Consider the following 23,027-nt stretch of genomic DNA (forward strand, 5'->3'; position numbering starts at 1 on the left):
ATCACTAATTATACAGGGTTGCAATAAACCTTCCATTTGTAAAAAAAAAGAAAAAAGAAAAAAAGCAGTATTTGCAAAGTGCAGTAAAATGAGAGGTATGCCTGTATTACCTTATAGATGCAGAAACATGCTGCCAAGTATTTTGCACTGTTTTTCTTTTTGCCCATGAATCCCCAGTGCCTACCACATAAAAAGCGCTCACGTTAGAATGGATGGGCTAGGCACGCGCTGGGGTGCCTGCTCTGCCCACTTCACAGCCCTAGCTGTAGGATACACTCCCGAGATCGTGCACGGTGCCATGACCGTCCCCAACCCCACCCTGGCCAAGACGTGACTGTGAAGGAAGGGCACCAGACTAAAGGGTGGCCCAGCCTGGCCAATAAGCGATGCCTCAGGGGCTTGCTCAAAATTAGGAGCCAATCCCTCCCTCGGCTTTTCATCCAGGAGATGAAAGATCATATGGATTCAGGAACGAGGGCAGTCCTATGAGTCTCATACAAGAAAAGCCGTGAGGGAATAAAGACAACAGCAAGAGCACAGAAAGTCAGGAGGGGCAAAGGGGATGAGCAGAGCAGACGAGCAGAGAGTGGAAAGGAGAACGGTTCTGTGTCTGATGCTGCCGTCCCTTTGGCTTGGTTCACCCTCCCCGGACTCCTGGGAGACCTAATGGTGCTTACAGTGCCCCTCCCCCTTCATTAAACTTGGGCTGGTCTGGTTTCCTTTTCAAGAGGAACCTGTCTAGCATGCAAGTCCCACAACATTTACAAGCATACTGTGTGTTTAAGAATACCTGTGCAATACCTGACACACAGTTTGACCTCAGCATGGTACAACCAACTCCTTTCCCTCCAGTGGTCAGCCTACTTGCAGTCCCCGACCTCAGCCCTCTGTTGTGTGCATCACCTGGTCTCTGCTCAGAGAGCTCCTCTTCCCCTACTTAACTTGTCCTTCAGGATTCAGACTAAGGACACTTTCTCTCTTTTTAAAAAATATTTTATTTATTTATTTATATTTTGGCTGCATTTGGTCTTCGCTGCTGCGCACAGGCTTTCTCTAGTTGCAGCGAGCGAGGGCTACTCTTCATTGTGGTGCATGGGCTTCTCGTTGCGGTGGCTCTAGGCGCGCGGGCTTCAGTAGTTGTGGCACACGGGCTCAGCAGTTGTGGCTCACAGGCTCTAGAGCGCAGGCTCAGTAGTTGTGGTACACGGGCTTAGTTGCTCTGTGGCATGTGGGACCTTCCGGGACCAGGGCTCGAACCTGTGTCCCCTGCATTAGCAGATGGATTCTTAACCACTGAGCCACCAGGGAAGTCCAGGACCACTTTCTCTTGAAAATATTTCCTGATCTCTCTCTAGGCTGAGTTGGGATTCCCTCTTCTGAACACCCCCATATAAACGTTTGTACTTGTCCCAGCTGTACTGTCATGGCCAGTTTTTTGTCTCCTGATTATGAACATTTCATGAGTTTTTTTTAACTGCTTAGGCCCAAGACAGCTCCTATTTCTCTTCTTTAGGGCATACCACAGGGACTCACATTATTTCTCTCTTCTCAGTTCCCAACTCCCACTATATCCTTTGGGGTCCTTTCCCTTCAATCTTGGTTAAAGAGGGGCACAGTCACCCCAGCACCTTACATTTTTCTAGCCCAAAGTGAAACATATAAATGCCTTTCTTTTTAGTGCTTTTGCTGCTAACCACTAGGAAAAAGAAAAATAACAAAAATAATTATGCCAGAGAAGAAACAATGCTACTGTGATCCCTGGACCCCACCTCCCGACTCCCTTCTAAGATAGTAAATGGAAACCCTAATGGACCTTCATCTTATGCTGTCATTTCTTGAGGGTGGAGCTAAGCAACCACTCTGCTTTCTGAGCCTACACTTAAGGCAAGGCATTTTGCATTCTGTCTTCCGGAGGCTACTCTTACCAGCCTGAAGCTGGATGTGAGCAAAGATACAATCCAGATAGAAAAATCAGTGCTCAATACACTTAGGCAGGCAATTAGCATCTGAAGCTGTCCAGGCTGAGTGGCACCTAATTAGCTCACCAAGCTTCTGCCCAGATATGTCCTCATACTCTAGACGATTCACTGCAGGTAGGAACTTGGTCTAATTCATCTTTACATGTCCAGCATCAGGCAGTGGCAGAAAGCAAACACGTTTAATGAATGGATTTCTAAAATCAAAGCAATACAAGGCAGACTAGGATGAATGTTGAATAAGTGGTTCAGACAATAATTAAGAATGGGCCAAGGCTAAGAAAAAAAGAATAGGGACAAAATCAAATATGGCATCTAGATTTGAAAACCAAGCTCAACACCATAGGGACTGCAGTATAGTGAAAGCATCTTAGGCTTTTACATTTGAATAGGATCAATGGCAATGGTAGCTAATGACTTGATGCGGGGGTGGGGTGGCGGCTATTAGTTTAGGTCCATAGAAGGCAACACAGAAAAGGTGACTAGAGCTCCTCTTTAATCTGAGCCCATCAGATTAGACTGCAGTACTCAACTCCAGGCACTGAACTTTTCGGACTCTGGCAAACTGGAACATGTCCTTAGGAGCCATGTGGTGAAGAATGCAGAGACCAAATATGCAGCCGTGGTCTAAAAACTGCACACTTTTTTGCATGAAAAACAAAGACAACGAAAACAAAACTAAGGGCTGGAGTGCTGTCTTCAATTGCTAATTTCGAATGAAAGACAGCTTTGTTTTTTTTCCTGCATAGCTAGAAGACACATGTTCAGTATAATGAATAGTTAACAATTGGAACTAATTAAAAATGACCCAGGTTAATTTTTGTCAAGATGTGCCTGAACAAATGTTAAACAACAAACTTGGGTTCGAATCTCACCATATGGCCCTTCCTGTTGTTGTGGGCAAGTTATTTAATCTCAGAGTCTCATTTTCCTTATCTGTAAAAGGAGGTAACATGACCCCCTTACAGGGTTGTTAGAATTAGTAGAAATAATATGTGAAAAATAGCAAAATGCCCGTGGAAGCCATTACTGCCACTCTTCAATTAGCTTACTGCAAACCTCCAAATGATCTGGGTAGGGCTGGGCCAGATTACCCATGAAGTGCCTTCTTAAAATGAAATTTTGATTTCTTCAGTTCGGCGGAGAAAGGGGTATAGCGTTGGCAGAAAGCTCCACTGAGGCAGGACTTAGATCTGAAGCTAGGAGTTGCCGGGCTTACGACTGGGCGGTGGGGCGGGGGGAGGTGGTAATTAGTATAGGAATGAGCTCAGCTACGCAGTGGACTGCAGAAGCAAACTCCCAAAGACTTTTTTCAAGTAGCAGAGCCCTCTCAGCAACCAGGAAGCATTCCTGAGGAGCTGCCAGGAGTGCGGGAGTCCAGGACCTCGCAATTTGCAAATCAGCACTCAAGGTACCGGAAGAACTCCAATTTCCCATGGGCAACAGTGGGTCACAACCTAAACTAATAGTAATTCCACTTTACATTTATATCTTAAATGTAGTACTTTATATCTTAAGGTACCTTTAAGCATTGCCGAATGTGATTGGATCCTTATCAGAGCACTAACCACTAACGCGGTTTGGGTAACAGAGGCTCAGAGACTGGGTAACTTTTCTAATGTCAAATAACTGGTAACTGGTGGGTCTGAGGCTGGACATCTAGGTCTTCGGAAAAGAAGACAGATTTACTGGACTACTAGAAGAAAGCCAAAACATAATCTACCTCCAGATACAATCGCTGCAGGGAAATACGCAAAAATATCTTGCATTTCCTTTCTGCACCTCCCGATTGTTTGATGCTGGAACTAGAAATCAAACAACAGATAGGGTACATACAGAACTGCAGGAAGAGGCAATAACAAGTATACCCGTTGGGCAAGAAACCGAGCAGCTCTTGGAGAGTGTGTTGGAAGAGGGGAAAAGGAGGGGGAAGAGAACGGAAGCAGGAAGGAGTCTCGGGAAGATGAGAATTCCGTAACTGAGCAGCCACTGCGCTGAGCGCGGCAGCCACGTTACCTCATTGCATCTTCGCAACTCTACGACATGGGCTCTGTTACCGTCCGCACCTTGCAAATGAGAAAACTGAGACTCAGGAGAGATGACCTGCCTAGGCCAGAGGGAGTGTGTGAGAAAAGCTGGGTTCAGAAGCAGAGCAGCCAGGCTGCGGAAACACCCAAACCTCCGGTCTCCGCCCCTCCACGCAGCTGGCAACCCGCACCCGCCCGGCAGGGTGTCCGAAAATCTCCTTCCAGGAGGCACGGCCACCTCCTCCCGCCCGGACCCCGCACTTCGCTCTGGGTCCGTATGACCCTGGGGTCCCTGAGACCCCTGCATCCCTCCTCCCCAACCTCCTCCTCCCCGCTGGCCGCCCAGGCCCGGCCGGCCCGCAGCCCTAACCAGAAAGGGAGGCCGGTGCCGCAGTTTGCGCCGCCGGCGGTCCCGGCGGGGCCGGACGTGAGGAATGGTTGGGGGAAGGGGCCCCGGGAGGCGGCCACGCGCCACTCACGCGTCGAACTTGTTGTTCATCCTCTCGCCGCCGCCGTCGCCACTGCCTCACGGAGTGACTTCCGCTTCGCCAGGTCCCTCCGCCTAGGGTCCGACCACTTCCGGTTGCGCGGGGCGCAGCGGAACGTCGGTGAGCTGGCCGGGAAGGGGGCGGGTATGCCGGGACGCAGTCGTCGGGCGGTTGCGCGGAGCTGCTCAGGTTCGGTGGCTACGCGGGCTGCGGGCCTCGGCTCTGTCCCTGTTCTTGCCCGCCGCCCGCCCGCCCTGCCCAGGGGAGTGCGTGCTGACCCCCTCCCGCGGCGGGCTCCGAGAAAGACAGCTCCGAGTAGCCGACGGCGCAGACTCTGGATTCACGGCTCCAGACACCAACCCCGGTGGGGCTGCACGATCCGGGACTCTCTCTTAAGCTCCCTGAGGCTCTTTCTTCTTTGGTACTGGCCATACTATACTGTAGTACCCGCCTCTTCAGGTTGCCGTGTGGATTGAACGAGGTAATCAGTTTCAGGCGCTAGACACAGTAACCCTTCGTAAGTGGTGGCTATTGTTAATCTTTGGTTACTTGTGCCAGGAGCTACAGAGCTGATCTCCGCCTTCTGAGGCAGTCAGGTTGAGAGACTCACTCCAGGTGACTAAGCTAGTAGAGAGGCTTACAGGAACCAGAGATGATCCACCGTCATCAAATTGCCTGATGCTCCAAATATACAGCAGTGCGGGCGCCACACACACACACACACACACACGCACACGCACACATACACACACACACACACAGTGGAATAAATGAAATGAACCTGCTGGTGATTGATCCCCAAAGCCAGCAACCCTGTACTTGGGGGAGGTCCTCCCCCCCAACAATGTCCCATTGTCAGGTCTTTATGTGACACTTTAACATTTTTTAATCACTTTCACCCGCACCTTTGATCCTGTGATGAGGGGAGATAGGAACTGATATCTGTGCCCATATTTACAGATGAGGAAACAGGCTCAGGGAGCACAAATGACTTGCCCAAGTTGTCTTGTCACCAACAAAACTCAGGCCCCAGTTACACTCTCAAAGCATGGCCTTACTCCCCGCCCCACCCCCACCCCTGAAAGACCCCGGCCCTCGTTTCCTAAGTGGGGCAAAGGGAGGCTGGTCAGGGTCTCCTCCCAGCCTCCCTGCCTCCCTGCCTCGCTCATCCTTGAGATCAGTGCAAATTCCCTGGCCTTTGAGAAGAGAAGGAAGAGGCGTCCGTTTTCCAAGCCATAGAACTTTCTTAGAGTGTCTAAGATTGGGTCAGTGTTGGGAATTGTGGACTCCAACCCTTATTTAGCCATCATTGTTCTGGGATGCCCCTCTTACTCGGCCTCAATTTGCCCATCCTAAACATGGGGGAATAGTGATTCTTGCTTATCCATAATGCTGAGGAGCTCTTAATAATGAAAAAAGATAATAAAACTCAAAAACTGTTTGGTGATCGATGGCAAAAAAATGCATCTGGTCTTCCCTGGTGGCGCAGTGGTTGAGAGTCCGCCTGCCGATGCAGGGGACACGGGTTCGTGCCCCGGTCCGGGGGGATCCCACATGCCGCGGAGCGGCTGGGCCCGTGAGCCATGGCCGCTGAGCCTGCACGTCCGGAGCCTGTGCTCCGTAACGGGAGAGGCCACAACAGTGAGAGGCCCGCATACCGCAAAAAAAAAAAAATGCATCTGAATGGAAAGGTCACTGGTGCACATGAGTATTGGGTGCTTACAGCCCCAAGAAAGTAGGCAGATGCCAGCTGGAATGGGCTGCTCCCCTTCTTTCGATAGAGCATTGGCTACCACTCTTCACTTCTCTCTTGACTTCCCTCCTTTAGGAGCCTGCAGGGAACTTGTAAAAGGGAAGGGAGGCCCAGGCCTGGAGGGGTAGGACCTTGCCTAGTTGGGGATAGGATAAAACAGAGTCCTTAGGGCTTCAGAAATGACGGGAGTTGATAACACTTTGCTCAAGTGAGGGGAGTGCCAGGAATAGCAAGCCAGTGCCACGTAGATGCTGATCCCACTAATACACTCTGCCAGCATCCCATCCCCAACCACTCCAGGGCTCCAGCTCTGTCTTTTTATTTCCCCAGCTTTTCTCAGGAACGGTTGGCTCACGTGGCCCTGAAGGGTGCTTCCCAAAGAGCATGCTCATGACCTCAGCAGCAGAACACAGCTGATAAGACTCCACATGGCTAGCAGCAGTTGGTTGGCTCAGTCGGATGAGGGCAGGTAGGAGCGGGGGTCTCCAGGGAACGGCAGGGCAGGCATCCTGTTGTAGTGGGCCATGAGAAAGATTCCAGCAGTGCCACAGACAAAGAGCGAGAGCATGGCCAGGAAGCAGACACGGTCTAGCACTCGGCCCACCAGGAACCACTCCTTGTTCCCCTGAGGGTGAGAGGCAGGGGATGAGATGACCAGCGGTGGCACCAAGCTGGATCCCGGTACCACCCTTGGCCATCCAGCAGGCCTCCGTTCTTCATTTCCTTGAGCCCTTCTCACCTGCCTCCAGGCCTCAACCGGGCTTCTTCCACGGGCCCCTGGCCCCACTCCCAGTTCCACTTTTTCCACCCTATTGCCCTACCGTGGCCACCCCACTCATCCTGCCCCATCTCAGGTCCAAGTCCCTCACCAGGTACACAAACCCCAACCCCACCCCCGACTGGCTTACACTGTCAAAGTGACTCTGCTGGTACCGGGCGCAGGCAATGACGTTGCAGGCTTCCACACAGGCCTGGATGGCTGGGGTGGCCTGCTTCAGGCTGCCACACCACTCCTGGCTCTGCCCTGACTCCGGGCCTTTCTCTGTGGAAGAGGGAGACTAAGGTTTGGAAGTAGAATGGAGGAGAAACAGTCTGAGAAAGTGGCCTCTCCTTAGAGACCCCACCCCCTCTCTCCCCAACCTGGACACTTGCCCAACACTCATCTGCTGTGCCTGGCACCTTGGCCAACAGACCCTTCCTGTCTGAAGTCCCTGGGGAGGAGTGTCCCCAGTGTCACACCCCCTGCCTCACCTAGCTTCTCTAGCGCTGCCCTCACTAGCCCATTGCGCTGGTGCTGCCGGAAGAGGAGCTCACTGCGGGGCAGGCAGAGGGCCACCTCCTCCCCAGCTGTGATTGACCACCGCGTGGAGGAGCCATTCTGTAGCCGGGGCCGGGCGTCCTGCACAGCTGCTGGGGCCAGCGGGCGAACGTGCATCCGCAACAGCTGGGGCAAGAGCCGCAGGAACACCTGAAGAGGGGATGTCATGGGTGGCTTAGCTTAGCGGCCAGCAGACCTTCCTGGGTGACTGGGCGGCCAGGCTGGGCTTCAGAGCAGAAGGTGATGGTTGGCACGAAGGGCTCATGCGCTGGGGGCCCAGAGGCTGCACTTCAGGGGCAGTGGCTTGGCCCCGGTACAGCTTACCTGTTCTGCGCCAGACACTGAACCTGGGCCCCCAAACTTTTGTGCACATCAGAATCACCAGGGCACTTGTTGGAGACACAGGTTCCTGGGCCCCACCCCTGGCCCAGGATGCCTGGGGTAGGCTGGGAATCTGCATTTGTAACAAGGGTCCCAGCTGACTGCTGCAGGTGGGCTGCAGATCACACGGGCACTGGAGCCAGGCTGCCTGGGCAGAATCCTGCTTCCTCCACTTTCTAGCCATGTGACTTCAAGGAAACTATTTAACCTTTCTGTGATTCAGTTTCCTCATATGTACACTGGAGATGATACGAATACCCACTTCATAGGGGATTTATGAAGATTAAATAAGTTACTATATGTAATACACCTGCCACATAGTAAGCGCCTGATGTTATTATAGATCCATTTGGGCACGTGCTTCTAGATGCACATGGGGCAGGTTAGCTGCTGAATGTGGTAGGCGAGGACTATGCCCAGGGACAGGAGTGCAGGGGAAGGTGCATGTAAGCGGAAAGGGCAGGAGGATGCTGGAGTGGGCAGGGGCGGGGAGCTTGCCTTGCGGACCCCTCGAGCCATGGAGTGTGTGTGTGGGGACCGCAAAGACACGTTGAGCACGACCACAGCATTCACAACGATCAGGATGGTCACCGCCAGGAGGAAGGTCAGGTACCTGCCGGGGTGGGGCAGGCAGGAGGTGGGGCTGGCCCTTCCACACTCCACCCCAGGAAACATCCCCACCCATAGTGGCTGATTCCCCCAGATCCCTTGGGGTGATGGGCTGGCATTGAGGATGATGGGGATGGGGGTGGCAGGAGGGCAGCACCCTGTGTTCCTGAGAAGGGAGGGGAGGAGGTAGGCGCAGGCATGAGGACTGGCCTTACTTGCTGATGAGTGGCACCGCCTGGGAGGTCTCAGGCACCTTCTTGGCCACGAGGAAGAGGAAGACAGTCTGGGCCAGGAGCACGTTGATGGCGACGGTACACTTCTGACCACCCGCTGCCCACGACCAAGAGGCCTTCAGAGCGGATCTCAACCTCCCCACCGTGGGGCACCCCCCTCCCCACAAGGAGTCCGTGTCCCCGGTCCCAGGTCATGGTGCCATTCTGCCCTTCCAGCTATCCCTTGTGCCGCCGGCTGGGGCCGGGGCTCCCCTCCTACAGGCGCTAGGTACCCTTGGCAGGAAGGAAGTAGATGAGGATGGCCACAGAGGAGATGAGTACACAGGGCGCAATGATGTTGATGACGTAGAAGAGGGGCTTGCGCTGGATGAGCAGGTAGAAGACGACCTTCTGGTGGCCGGCCTCCTCGGCTGGTACCGCCTCATCCAGCAGCATCTTGGCTGGCCGGTGCCGGATGGCCCACTCTCCGTTTTCTACGGGCAGCAGGCTGGGGTGGGCACAGGGAGTGCAGGCAGGCAGATCCCTGCAGCCCGTGTGACCCAGCTACAGGGCAACCAGCATGTGCCCAAAGGAGCGCCACTGAGGGATGGGAACAGTGTGGGAGGATGGATGCTTGATCCCCCTCCCGCCAAAACTGGAGTAATTATCATGGGGAAAATCAGAGGTTGGCTGGGCCTTTAAATATATGTATTTTGTGGTTTACTGTAGTTTTCATCTTGAGTTACACGGGAGGGGGCGTGATCTCGGCCTGGCCCTGCCTGCACAGCCAGGTCCAGCAGGGGCCTTGGGTAGAGTTTACCTGTGAAGGCCTCGGGGTCTATGAAAATCCACTCGATGGTCTGACCATCTTCCTGGCTCAGCTGCAGATTGATCTCGTTGGTGCTGTAGGTCTGGGACCTGGGAGATGGGGAGGGAAAGAGGATAAACTTGAGTGTGTGTAGACTCACCCATGAGGTCACATAGACCATCACCTGAGGGCAACTGTGGGCAGCTTTGCCTCAAAAAGTGCAGCCAGGAATTTCTGAGTTCTCCACAAAACCCTGGCACGAGACGAGGCAGGGGCGGGGAGTCAGGCTCCTTGGGATCTGGGGAGGTTTGAGCTGAAGGACCAGGAGACTGCGGCTCAATGCGCTGCCCTGGGGGCAAGAGCCCAGGGCCACCCCGTGTTCCTCCCTCCCACCGTCTCCAGGGCAGGAGGGGCCAATGGTGAGAACAGAGGAAATACAGTGTGTACCTCTCGGGTCTGCTTACTGAGGAGGGTCTCAGGGAGACTGTTCCTCTAAAAGCCGGGGAGACCCTCTCACAGACCCTCTTTCCCCATCAATGGACGAGGATCCTGAGACGGCGCCGTCCTCTCCGTGGGGCTGTAGGGTGTGGTGGTCTAGTGTGGGGGTGCATGTGTGCCGGCGTGTGTGTGCCTTCTCGCCCACCCATCCCAGTCACTGATGTCTCTCCTTCGGGCACAGGCAGGGAAACCGAGGCAGCGAAGGAGGATGAGTGAGGGGACCGAGGCTTAGCAGGGAGAGACACGGGCATCTTCAGGCATCTGGGCCTGAGACAGACGCAGAGGCCCCAGGGAGGTGGAGCCAGGCCCCTGGGTCCCCACCCGACCAGGGCCCCTCTTAGAGCGGCTCCCGAAATCCCCACCCCAGCCAATGGCCTCACTGGAAGATGAGGGAGCAGTTCTGCCAGTCGAAGGGGAAGTAGGTGACGGAGACGGGGCAGGAGGAGCGGAAGATGGCGGGCGGCAGCCAGTACACGCAGCCGTCGGGAGACAGGAGCACGTTGCAATAGAGCGCCACCTCGAATACGCCGTCCACGCTGCGCACAGGCCAGGCCACGTGTGGATGGGGCCCGGGGCCACCAACCCCGCCCAGCCCGCCACACCCCTGCCCGGTCTCCTCCTGGCCTGGGGACCGCTCCTCCCCCGGCCCCCTCCCCGCCCCCCTTCCCCACCCCCCACGCGCCAGGCTCCCTGGGCCCAGCTCCTAATCCCTGCCGCTTCCCCCCCCACCCCGCTTCATTAATGGTCATGACAGCAACTGACAGCGGTTAAGCTCCCACAGAGTGCCAGAGCCCGAGGGCAGCCCTTACCCGCGCCTGTCCTGTGGGCCCCCGAGAGAGCTGTCCTCATCCCCACATTAGAGGGACGGCGACCCACCCAGGAGGCCCAGCCCGGAGGTGGTCTGGGGTCAGGTCTGGGGTCAGGCCTGGGGTCAGGTCTGCTGGCCCCGGGCCCTACCCTTAGCCCCCGCACACCAGTGCCCGCGGTGTCCCCAGGCTGCACCGTCTGTTCGCCTGCCTCTTTCTCCCAGAGCCCCCTTGTCCTGCTGGGCCCGCCCTTGCGTCTGTCTGTCCGCCACCCCCCCGCCCGCCCGCGCCGCCTCCTCACTTGTTCTCTAGCACGATGTCCGGCCTCCACACCATGGTGGACGGCACCCGCAGCACCCACAGGCCGTCGTAGTCACGTGGGTCCCAGCGCAGGCGGTAGTCACACCACTGCTGCAGGGGGAGGGGTTGCCAGGCCCCCCGACCCCCAGGAATGGGGGCCCAGCCCGGGGGGGCAGGAGAGGCAGGGATGGGATGGGAGGGAAACAGGCAGCTATGAGGGCCTTGGGGCCCCAGGGTGGGAGCTGCTAGAGGAAAAGTGGGCGGCAGGGCGGCTTATTACCATTTCTATCCAGACGTTGGTGGTGAGGGCCTCCTCTCGCTCATTCTGGGGGCACAGAACAGAGGGCTAAGCCCCCAGGTGTTAGTCCCTACAAGACCCCAGCCTCTTGGGCGGCCCCATGGGAGTTTTCCAGCTCCCTGGTCTCTCCCTGGTGGGCGCTGCCTGCTCCCGGCTGCTGGCGCCAGCCCCTTCCTCTCCCCCCATCCCCGGGGCAGGGTGGGATCCCCTCCCCGCCCCCGTCCTACAGGCCTGTGCTCACCAGGGAGATGAGGTTGGTGAGCGTGAGCTTCAGGCTGACGTTGACCACGTCGGAATCGTGCTTGGCAGGCCTCAGGTGGGGGACGTAGCTGTGCATCAGGTCCCCGAGCAGACGCTCCTCCTGGCTCCGGCCCTGGGCTCCTGCGACAGACAGCGGTGAGCCTGGGTACAGGGGCTTTGGGGCCGAATGAGGGGGAGGCCACGGGAGGGTGTGACATGGGGAAGTAGGGAACCGGGTGTGGCGGACAGGCTCCAGTAGCCCCCCAGACCCTCCATCCCCTGAGGCCTTGGACCCCTGCTCCTGGCCTCTCCGGGCCCCAGACCCGCTGTGTCCACACCCAGGCAGACAGCCAACAGTGACAGAAGGAGCAGCGGCCTCTGGCCCCCGTGCATGGTGCCACAGCTTTCTGCAGTGACAGGGGTGGGACTGCAGCTCCTCAGGACTGAGATAGAGGGATGCAGCCTCTGGGTCTCATGTAACAGCCCACGCTCCCTCCCCAGCCAGGCCAGCCAGGCCAGCCCCACCAGCTGTCTGACCCCAGCGCTGTCAGCTGTTCCAGGATGGACACAATGCCGGGCTCAGGTTACCCTGGCTGGGGAGGACAGAGGGGCCCTGTCTGCCCCAACAGAGACGGTCCAGCCTCCATCCCCACTCTCAGGCTCAGCCGACCCAGTCCTCCGTCCGCGTTCCAGCGGGGGGGCGCTGAGGACGCAGCTGGGGACAGATGGGTGTGGGAGAGAAAGGCAGAGGGCTGAGGAAGGGCCCCGACCGAGGACCCTTCCTCCTGCCCCCTCCAGCGGGTCAGGATCTGGGGAGGTGTGAAGGCCATTGGGGAAGCGTGTTTTGTTCCTGAGTTTCTCTATGACATGGTCCCTGACATCTTCATGGGTCACTCCCCTAGACTGAGACACTGGAGGGTCAAGTGCCTATGAGAGAGATGCACTAGGGCCCCCAGACAATGGCACCTTAATGCAAATGAGGGGGTCAAGTCAGGGTTCTCTGGTCTCTGAGGCATGGAACTCAGATCTGGTAAGCTTTAGACGAAGGAGAGCCAAGGAAGATTTGGAACGCAGGCTCCAGGGAATAGGACAGCCCCTGAATAGGGGCTCCTCAGGGGGGCCTCAGTATTTATTAAGTCATCCACAGATTTACGGAGTCCCTAGTGTGTGGCAGGACAGCTCTAGGCCAGGGGGACCCAGGGATAAGCCCGAGCCGCTCACAGGAACTCACAGTGCAAGGGAGGCAGGCAGGCAAGATCAAGGTCGTGGCCCCTGTAGAGTCAGATGAGGGGACCTAGAGGGGCCAGAAAACCAGCTCCATCCACGCTGTGGTTTGTGGTCAGGGGAAGAGTGGGGCTGAGGCTGATCTAGGAGCCGAGGGCCCTGCTGTCAGCTGGCCACCTGTCTTCTGACCAGCTATTCGAAGCAGACAGGTCAACATGACCCAGTACGTGGGCAAGACGGAAAACGCAGGTTCCCATGTGTGCCGCCCACCCTTCAGCATCCTGTGGGACAGGGTGGTGGAGGCCTCTGAGGGCTGGAGGGAAAGCACCATTTGAGGATGTGTCCTCCTCCCCCCAAGCAAGTGGTGTCTGTGGCATTTTAAAATGTGTCAGTAAACTAGAAGTCAGCCCACGTGCCCTGTCCTTGGAGATCCAAATGAGGTTGGCTCAAACCCCAGCCCCTGCAGCGGGCCCACAAGTCTCTGTTGTCTTCTCCAAGACTTTGGGGTGGGTGGGGGGATGACAGTGGTGGCCCCTGTCTTCCCTGATCTACTTCGGTCCTTGCGTTCGGTCCTGCTCTGGGCTCCACACTCAGTTTTCCTGGAAAGCCTGCCCCCATCACTCCCCATTGCTCCCCACGGCTCCCCACCACTCCCCGTGGCTCCCAATCGCTCCCCATGGCTCCCCATCGCTCCCCATCTTGCCCCATCGCTCCCCATGGCTCGCCATGGCTCCCCATCTCGCCCCATTGTTCCCCATCGCTCCCCATGGCTCCCCACCGCTCCCCATCGCTTCCCATAGCCCCCCATCGCTCGCATCACCACCTGAACCATCCCACCCCACGCAGCCACCGGTCTATAGGGTGGACCAGTCCTGACAGCACCCTGGGGCTGGAGTGTTGGGGAAGTGGGTGCTGTCGGGGGACCCACTGTGACCCTGGTAACCTACTAAAGAGGCACCCTTGGTCTAGTGGGGCATTGGGGGTTGTCTTCTCTGGAAGGTTTACAGCCACCTGAGCAGGCTTGACACACTGAGGCCTCACTATTGGACTGTGTAAAATCTGCTGCCAACAGCTCCACCATGTGGCAAAGCAAAGCAACGACAGTGGTTGAGGGATCAGATCTGGGCCATCTTGTCTCTGGGCACGAGAAAGGGACCCCCCCCAGAGTTGGTGAAAAATTCCAGGGAAGACCTGGACTGCCTGCTCATCTGAAGGGTGTAAGTCTAAGCTAGTTTTCATATTCAAAGGGGAAAAAATTAAAGATTTGTACCTTGAATTTTCAGAAGGTTCATATTGGAAAGCAGAAGTAAGTACGGTCAGTTTTGGTTTTAAATGGTTTATATTTTCTTCAGTTCCATGGGAAGACCAAACATTTTGCCTTCTATATACCTGAGCTCATGAGGTCACTGATTCCCTCTGAGGGACTTGGGTTCAGCTGGGACACTCAAGCCTGCACATCAAGGAGATGAAGAATCAGGTCCTCCAACCTGCTCCAGTCCCCTGTCAGTCACCACGCCAGGCTTGGATGCAGGAGGCCCTTGTGAGGGCCCCAAGGGCCTGTTCTCAGTGACTGAGGCCCACGAATGAGGAATGAGATAAATAACCACCCCTAAAATTTGCAGGACACATGTAACTACCTTTACTCCTACTAGCAAATTTGATCTTCAAGACGCCTCATGAGCTGGACTTATCCACACTTTGCAGATGAGAAAACTGAAGCTGAGAGATGAGGGGTGGTTCGCCCAAGGTCACACTGCTAGTGTAACAAGCCACACCAAAGCTTTGTCTCTTAACATGACAAACGTTTAATATCTCACACAGTTTCTGAGGGTCAGGAATCCAGGAGCAGCTTAATTGGGTGGCTCTGGCTCAGAGCCCTTTGCGGGGCTGTGATCTCATTTGAAGGCTCCACTGTGGCTGAAGGAGCCACTTCAGCTGGAGGATCCATTTCCAAGGTCACTCACGGGGCTGTTGGCTGGAGGCCTCAGTTACTTGCCATCACAGGGCTGCTCATCATGCCCCTGGCTTCCCCAAAGTCAGAGAGCCAACTAAGAATGAATGAGGGAGGGAGAGCAAGAGAGAGAGAAATAGAGTGGCTGCAATGTCTTTTACGACCTGATCTTGGAAGTGACACACTGTCGCTTCTGCCTCCTTCTACCGGTCACGCAGACCAGTCTTGGTACCGTGTGGGAGGGTATGAAGGCCAGGAAGCGTGGCTCACTGGGGCCACCTTGGAGGTGGGCCACCGCACAGAACCACAGCCTCTGGCTCCTGCAACCTCAGCCCTTGGCCTTTAGGATAGGACTGGCGGGGGCTCCCTTTGGGGTGGAGTTGCCAGATTTAGCAAATTAAAATACAGGATTCCCAGTTAAATGTGAATTTCAGGTAAACAATGAATCATTGTTTAGTATAAGTATATCCCAAGTCTTGTCTGGCAACCCTATTTTGGGGAGGAGGAGGAGGTGCTCAAGGGGACAAGCCTGGGGGGATGGCCGAGTTCTGGGGCTTTAGGATGGTGCATGTGACCTGAGGTTGACAGACTGACCTCTGGCCTCTGTGGATGCTGAACCTGACCCTTCCACCCCCATCCTCAGCTTCCCAGGGGGACCCAGATAGAGTGGCCAAGGCAGAAAGGGCTGGGGAAGGCCATTCTGCAATCCTGATGCTCCCAAACATGCTAAAAAAACTCCTTCCCTAGTGGGCCTGGAAAGAGAGGCATCCCCAACCTCGGCTCCAGGTGGGGCCTCAGAAGCCCAAGACTAAGGGGTTGGCAGAAGGAGGCGGCTGGAGGAGCTGGGAAGTAAAGGCCCAGGTTCCCACCTGTTCCGCCCCCACCTGAGGGAGAGGGAGGCAAGATGTCTCTGTCTTTCTGACCCCTCACAGAGGGGTCCCAAAAGGCCAGCCTGAGTGGCATCCTCCCTGGTCCCTGAACCAGCCCTCTGCCTCCCCCCACATCGTCCTGCCCCACCCCCAGCCGATGTCCACTCTCAGGCCTTCTCCGGTGGCTCCTGGCTTTATTTGCAAAGGAACCACTGTTGAGAATTAGGGCTTCCCCCTCCCTCCCTTGACCTCAGCTCGTGTCTGCCCCAGCCTGGTAGGACCAACTGGGCTCAAAGTCTCAGGGCTGGGAATTGGTCTGCCCAGGAAGAGCTGGTTGTTTCCCAGACACCCCTGTCCACACAGCTATCCACCCCACCCCCTGTACATCCCTTTCAGGCCAACCGCCTGCCCTGGTCGTTGGGCCAGGCCGGGGAGAGCAGGCCCACTCTAGATGAAGCGCTTGTCCTGCTCCCGGTAGGAGAAGGGGTCCCCGGGGAAAGGCTGAGGTGGAGGCTGGTTGTAGGCGCCCTGCAGGAAGATCCAGGCTGTGCCCAACACCATGATGGGTGTCACCACAAACAGGCAGAGTCGGTCCACTGTGCGGGCTACCCGATTCCAGCAGTCCTTCTCCTGGGGGCAAGGGTGACAGAGACAGTGACAGTGGGGTAAGAAGGGCCCTCAAACCACAGACTCACACCCCAAGCTGGGGCCCACAGCCTTGGCGTATCTGTGGGGCCTGCCTCGGGCTTGCAGCAGATGGGATGTGCTGCCACGTCCCGAGCAAGGGCCCAGGCCCACCTCCAGCCACAGGCGGGGCTGGTCATTCTGTCTGTCCAGGAGACAGAGAGCAGGCCCACAGACTCCCTCCCAGCCTCTCAGTGCTGCCACTGGCCTATATGTGAACTAGAAAAATATGCCCCTTTGTCAGGGGAGAATTTTTTAAAGTTGTGTAGTACTGAACAACCATATAGGGCTGCCTTTTAAATGTCTGGCTTTGTCTGGAGTATCAAGCTGGGAGTTGAGCAGGGACAGAAAATGATTGGCAGCTGGGAGAAAAAAAGGGACCCTAAGGGAGGTCCAGAGTGTGGCCACAACAGGGCAGAGCTGTGCGCCTGTGTGTATATCTGAGTGTGTGCCTGACCCCGCACACTGCTATGGGATTTTAGGCAGGGGATCCCCCTCCCCGAGAGGCCTGGAATCTGCACCCACTGTGAACTCCATCTAAGTTGATAGGTATCTCTGAGGGGAACTGTGCCCCCTTAAGATAGGATGTGCTCGATCAGTGCACTACCTGAACATCTGTACACAGCAACCCTGTGGCTACTCACCTCATTGTAACTGTTCTGGTCCTTCATGTGGTTAACGATGAAGTTGGCCCCATCCACAGCTGGCTTCAGCTCACTGAAGAGCTCCTGCTGGGCCTGCTCAGAGCCTACTGGGGGCCGACCTGTGGACACCAGGCCAGAGGTGGGCGTGGGGCCTCCCTCACCCCATCTCCCATGGATGGGCCGAACTCCAAGCCATTAGGGACCCACGTGCGGTCGTGGGGCGCCGGGCCAGCCCATGACGCTCTGACTGCTTCTCAAACATGAGGTCACTTCGGGACTTCAGCGAGAAGTACTCCTCTGCCTTGGAGATGTAGCCCAGGGAGCTGCTCCTCCGGACCAGGGTCCCAGGGCTGGGTCCATTCTCTGCCGGACGGGACATGTGCAGGACCTTAGGCAGGGTCTCCAGGAAGAGCTATGGCAGGTCAGAGGGGCCATTTTACAAACGTGGGTCACCTTCACACATCCAGACATCTGTGACCCCATTCCTGGCTTGCCACACAGTGCTCCCCAGCCTGATACTGTCATTTATTCTTCTGATCCCCTACTGATGGACAATTAGGTTGCTTCCAACTCTCTCATTACAGCATAGAGAAGAACTCATTTGTTGAAAATGAATTATATATGAAAAAAAAAGTAAGAAAAATGCCCCCAACGCAGAGCTAAGACCAGAAAAGTTGCTAAAGTAGCCTCAGCTGTCCCAAAACAACCAGGTGGCCCTGCAGAGGCCAGGAGGCAAGGACAGTCCCCTTCCTGGGCACCCTGCCCCCACAGTGCTCACCTTCCTTTGAATCAAGGTATAAAAAACACACAGTAGCCTTAACAAATCTTAAGCATGTAGCTAGTGAAATTTTACAGATGCATTCAGCTGTGTAAACACCTCTCAGATAAGATAAGAACTGTATCTCAGAAATGTTCTCTCCTGCCTCACCCCCATCAATTTCTACCCACGCCCAGAGGGAACCACCATCCTGACTTCTAGCACTAAAGATTGGTTTTGCCTGTCCTTGAACTTCACAGAAAGGAAATCTTGCAGTCTCTTTAGCATCAAGCTTCTTTTATGTAACATTCAGCCTGGGGCGTGGGGAGCAGCAGGGGCACTTTTGCTGCGGAGTAGCACCCTCTGTTGTGTGTACCGCTGTGGCTTCACCCATCTCCCTGCAGAGAGGCACGTGGACCACCTCCAGCTTTTGGCTATTGAGCCCTCACCTTCTTGACTCCCTCAGACAGCATGTGGGTGCTGGGTGTGCGGAAGTGGATGTTGAGTACGATGACACAGATCACCACGACCATGGTCACCAGCACCATGCCAAAGAGCAGGAACCTGTGGGCACAGGCGCAGCTTGGAGCCCCCGCCCAGGGCGAGGAGTGGTGGGGTGAGGCAGGCAGGGACGGCACTCACTTGCCAATGAGGGGGATGGCCATGGACGTGGCTGGCAGCCTCTTGGAGATGAGCAGCAGGAAGACAGACTGGGCCAGGAGCACCGAGATGGCCATTGATGTCTTCTCGCCACCTGGGGAGCCCATCCTTAGCTGTGACCTCTTGCCTGGGGCCCGGAGGGTCCCATGGTGGCCTCTGCACTACTGTTCACAATGCCATGGTGCCCTGGGCTAAGGAGCTGCCACGTACTGCTAGGTGACCTTGGGCAAGCAGCCTAACCTCTCTGTGCCTCAGTTTCCTCAACCACTAAAAGCTGGGAGGCCAAAGTGAGAGAGTGTGTGTTAAATGCTCAGACGCTGCCTGGCACTGGGTGAGAGCTCAAGGAACCCCTGCCTTCCTTGTTAGCCAACCCCCTGCCACTCAGCCCTCCTAGAGCACAGACCTTCTCTGTCCCTGCCCCACACAGAAAGCCCCAGGGCATCCTCACACCCAGATGACATTCCTGCTCTCAGCCCTTTGCTCAGAGACCCCAGCCCAGCACCGCCCTGCTCTTCCCACCTGCGCCCCTGAGCGTGCTGTGCGGTGCTGGCCCCTGTGGCCTTGGGTCCATGGCCCTGCCCTAGTGCTGCTTCTCGGTCTGCAATGCACCTCGCAGCCAGACTCCAGCTCCCACCCCACTGCCCCCAGGCTGCACTCCTAGTCTTGTAGTTTCTACCCTGTCTGTCAGGGTCCGGGGCGGGGTCACATTTGTCTCTGGAACTCACTGTGCCCTGCTCGTAGTAAATGTCCTGGAGCCAAGTGACCACAGATGACATGTGCCCTTCTCGAACCAGGTGTGTGTAGATTGCACGCCCCATGCTCTGGCTTCCCAGAGACCTTGTTATCCACCCATTGGCTCAACAGCCAGGCCCACGGTCACACAGTGGTGACAACACAGGCCCGATCTCTGCCCTGACAGAGGGACACTTTTGTAGTTCTCCCTAGGGTCCTTGGGAAGCCCATCATGAGAGGCAGAAGGGAGGTCCAAGAGGGATGGAACCCCCAGGGGCCCTGTCCACTTGGGGGATGTCTGACAGGTCACAGAGCCCTCCCGCTGACAGGCCACGTGCCCCTCGTTCCTGGACCCTGGGCAGGGAGCACCAGGAGTGGTGACCCCCGGGAGGAAGTGAGGGGCAGGGCGGGGGTGGCCGAGCTCAGGGGCCCTCGGGGAGGGGCCCGGGGGCTGGGCTCACAGTCCGCCGGCAGGTAGAAGACCAGGTTGATCATGAAGGAGATGAGCACGCAGGGCACCAGGATGTTGATGACATAGAAGAGCGGCTTGCGGCGGATGATGAGGTAGAAGCTGACGTCCTGGCGGCTGGGACTGTCCAGTGAGGCACTGGGGTCCACGTTGATCCTGGCCGGCCGGTGCACTATCTCCCACTCCCCGTTCTCTGAGGGTGGCACATGGATGCCTTGGGGTCAGGCCGGGCAAGGGGGCCCGGGGGCGGGGTGGCAGGCCTTGGGGCAGGTCGGGGGGCGGGGGAGGGTGCTGGGTGGAGTGAGCCAGCCCAGAGGCGCAGCCAGGCCTGTTGGCAGGGGCCTGAGGGGCTTGGGAGTGGGGTGGGGGCACGGACGAGGGTTTACACTCAGTTTCTGGGTATCTTTCCCTGGGGATTGGGATGGAAGTTTCACTCTACAAGCGGGAAGTTTTCCTCTGGGACCGATTTTTTTTTTTCTCCTTGGAAAAAATAGAAGCTGAGGCCATATGTGGTTCAAATAAGGAGGCTTGAGGATAACAAGGCAATGAGAGTAAGAACCCTCCTCCCCATGATGGACCAGCCTTGGGACCAGCAGGCTGTGGGTCTCCTCTGACAGACAGGAGCAAGCGGTAGGGCCCAGTAAAAGATCTGAGCCTGGTCACAGAGAGGGGAGGGGGGCGTTGGGAGGGGGCAACATACACACCATCAGGATGACAGCCAAAGCCCCAGCCGTCCCCTGGGCCCTCTGGGGACAGGAAAGCTAACCACCCCCCTCATCTGTCAGCCACACCACCCCCAGGGACCCTGCTCAGACCGGGAAGGGTCTGGCCTGTCTGTGTCTATCTGCATGTCTGTGTCCCTGTGTGTCCACGTCCTAGGTGTGTGTACGCACACGTGCATCTCTGGGGTGGGGACGTCGGTGTGACTGTATCCGTGGGGCGGTGGTGGGGGGGGCGGTTCTGAGGGGCCAGCCCACCCAGCAGCTGCTGCTCCCGGCACCTGTGAAGCCCTCGGGGTCGATGATGATCCACTCCACGGGGTAGTAGCGGCCATCTTCTTCATCCTGCTTCAGGCTCAGGGTGATCTCCTTGGCCGTGTACTTGAGTGAACTGGGGAGGGCAGTGGGCAGAGGGTGGTCCTCAGCCGCTGGCTGGTGCCACCGGTGGGGGAAAGGCTAGCATAGGAGGTTCACGGGTGGAGGAGGCCACGGTGGGGATGGGAAGGTCTAATCGGCACAGAGCAGGGGCCTCTGTCTGAGGGTGTTTACCTCCCTCAGCCCCTGGCGGGGTGCCCTTGGGGGAGGGGTGGCTGGAGAAGTGGGTGCACCTGAACTTGAGGGAGCAGTTCTGCCAGTCGAAGGGGAAGTAGGTGACGGAGACGGGGCAGGAGGAGCGGAAGATGGCGGGCGGCAGCCAGTACACGTAGCCTGAGGGGTAGATGAGGACGTTGCAGGAGTAGGAAATCCGGAAGGAGCCGTCATTGCTGGGGGACAGGGACAAGGGCCACAGTGAGTGCTGGCTGGCCAGCCGGGAGTTGGCCGAGCTGGGGGAGGCAGAGGAGGGCGGGCAGTCAGAAGCGTGGGACTGGGGGGGTGGCTCAAGACCCCTAAGGAAGGGAGGCAGAGTGGTGGAGGGGGAGCCAGGAGGGGCTGCGGCTCAACTTGTTCTCCAGCACTATCTCTGGGAGCCACACCATGTCAGAGGGCAGACGCAGGACGCTGATGTTCCCAAAATCTTTGGCATCCCACTTCAGCCGGCTGTCTGTCCAGCCCTGGAAGCCCAGAAGAAATGTCAGCAGTGGGCTCTGCTGTTGTCCGGGCTCCCCCATTCCCCCTGCTCCCCGAGCAACCACTTCCCTGGGGGAAGACTGGACAGGGTCTGGGGCTGGGACAAAAGAGGTTGGGGGAGGTGGGTACAGAGTCAGGACTCAGGTCTGTTGTGTACAGCCGTGTAGGATGTGCACTGCACCACTAAGGGAGCTCTATTTCCCTTGTGGACATAGAAGACTTACGTCTGTATTAGGAGTTTCTGACAGGTAGCAGAGAGTGTCTTCTAATAAAACCAAGATACTGTGACAATTTTCCCTAGGTGAAGATCCTAATCCACAGAAGGCTGTGTCTGGGCTTGTGGCAGCACCAGCTGATGGGAAGGGCGGTCGGGCCTGGGGTTTGTCTGTAGGCAGGAACCGGTCCCTCCCGGAGGACAGTGTCGGAGGCAGGTTGGGGATCCCCAAGCAGAAGCGAGCACAGGCGCACCTGGGCCCCACACCCTCCCCACCCCCAGCTCTGTGCGGGGTGTTCTCCTTACGTGCTCAATCCACACGTTAGTGGTGAGGGTCTCTTCAACTTCTTTCTGTAATCAAACAGGAGGACTGTCCCCCCGGGGCCTGCACCCTTTCACCAGGCACCTACTCTCGGCTGCCACCCAGGGGAAACCATGACAATGGCCCGCCCCCAGCAGTCAGGAGTGGATGGATAGACCAGGAAGCGGGGTGGGCATATGGCCTCTCACATGTGTCATGAGTGCGAAACGGGGGCACCCAGAACGGAAGCTGGAGGGAAAGGGGCATCGTCAGCCCAAGGCCCGTGGGCGGCACGCAGAGGCACGGAGAGGGCCCGAGCGCGTCTCCCAGGGAGAGGAGGCCGGGAGGGGACCTTGACCTTCCTCCACGGCCATCCCAGGCCAGGAGACAGCCAGGCCTCCGGGAGGCCATCTCTGCCACCGTCCCCCAGCCCAGCCAGGAGGAGCAGCTCACCAGGGAGATGAGGTTGGAGAGGGTGAGGGCCAGGGTGACCCCCACGGCCTCCTCTTGGTGCGCCACGGGCCGCAGCTCTTTGTTGTAAAGCTTCTCCTCAAACAGGTGCCGGATCAGCCGCTCCTCCTCGTTCAGGCCCCAGCTGCCTGGGGAGGGTCGGGGACAGGGGCGTGGGAGGGATGCTGCCCTGAGGTCCTGCCCCGGGGGAGTGGCCCCTCCAGGAAGGACCGGCAGTGGGAAGTGGGGAGGTGGGCCTGATGCTGGGAGAGGGAGACCCACGTAGGAGGGGACGGGAGGGGAGCCTGCCGTGGGGGACCAGGTTAGGGGTCCTGGGGGACCCTCCAGGGAGGGGTGATGGCCACTCTTACCACACACGACCAGGGCAGCCAGCAGCCCCAGCGTTAACACGGGCCCCTCCATCCTGTTCCTCTGACTGGGTCTTGGGTCGGCCCCTCCTGTCGGCAAGGCTGGGGAATGCGGGCGGGTGGCCGAGGGGACAGGTGCAGGGTGGGGGGCGGCGCCAAGGGAAGAGGCCACCGGAAGCGCAATCTGACACCTCGAGGCTCTG

At 57.3% G+C, this 23,027-nt stretch overlaps 3 protein-coding genes across 7 annotated transcripts in view; all 3 read right to left on the bottom strand.

Moving 5' to 3' along the window:
• EIF4E2 (eukaryotic translation initiation factor 4E family member 2) overlaps positions 1-4,571 on the bottom strand; it is a 29,022-nt gene extending 24,451 nt beyond the window's left edge. For all 3 annotated transcript variants that reach the window (XM_082631006.1, XM_082631005.1, XM_082631004.1), the window contains exon 1: positions 4,483-4,571. In XM_082631006.1, the coding sequence (XP_082487132.1) occupies positions 4,483-4,502 (20 nt within the window). In that variant the 5' untranslated portion in view covers positions 4,503-4,571. The remainder of the gene's footprint in view (positions 1-4,482) is intronic.
• A 2,124-nt stretch (positions 4,572-6,695) lies between these two features.
• Positions 6,696-12,107, bottom strand: CHRNG (cholinergic receptor nicotinic gamma subunit; the record flags this gene model as incomplete). Of its 2 annotated transcripts, XM_082630389.1 has the most annotated exons (12): positions 6,696-6,869; positions 7,153-7,286; positions 7,496-7,712; positions 8,442-8,556; positions 8,768-8,882; positions 9,058-9,258; positions 9,585-9,682; positions 10,451-10,606; positions 11,178-11,287; positions 11,457-11,501; positions 11,716-11,855; positions 12,053-12,107. In XM_082630389.1, 12 exons carry the CDS (start codon positions 12,105-12,107, stop codon positions 6,696-6,698), a joined length of 1,560 nt encoding a protein of 519 aa, XP_082486515.1. The 2 variants fall into 2 exon arrangements, with proteins under 2 accessions (XP_082486515.1, XP_082486516.1); XM_082630390.1 differs by lacking the exon at positions 10,451-10,606.
• A 4,098-nt stretch (positions 12,108-16,205) lies between these two features.
• CHRND (cholinergic receptor nicotinic delta subunit) lies at positions 16,206-22,948 on the bottom strand (the record flags this gene model as incomplete). 2 transcript variants are annotated; one of them, XM_082630391.1, is made up of 12 exons in its annotated part: positions 22,828-22,948; positions 22,460-22,605; positions 22,012-22,056; positions 21,366-21,475; positions 21,032-21,187; positions 20,705-20,814; positions 19,697-19,897; positions 18,486-18,597; positions 18,293-18,407; positions 17,294-17,498; positions 17,087-17,205; positions 16,206-16,388 (listed from the first exon to the last, which is right to left on the bottom strand). In XM_082630391.1, exons 1-12 carry the CDS (start codon positions 22,877-22,879, stop codon positions 16,206-16,208), a joined length of 1,554 nt encoding a protein of 517 aa, XP_082486517.1. In that variant the 5' UTR covers positions 22,880-22,948. The 2 variants fall into 2 exon arrangements, with proteins under 2 accessions (XP_082486517.1, XP_082486518.1); XM_082630392.1 differs by lacking the exon at positions 22,012-22,056.
• Positions 22,949-23,027: the final 79 nt, after the last annotated feature.

The sequence above is a fragment of the Mesoplodon mirus genome (assembly GCF_964341445.2).
Source record: "Mesoplodon mirus genome assembly, chromosome: 8".
Classification (NCBI taxonomy): Eukaryota; Metazoa; Chordata; class Mammalia; order Artiodactyla; family Ziphiidae; genus Mesoplodon; species Mesoplodon mirus.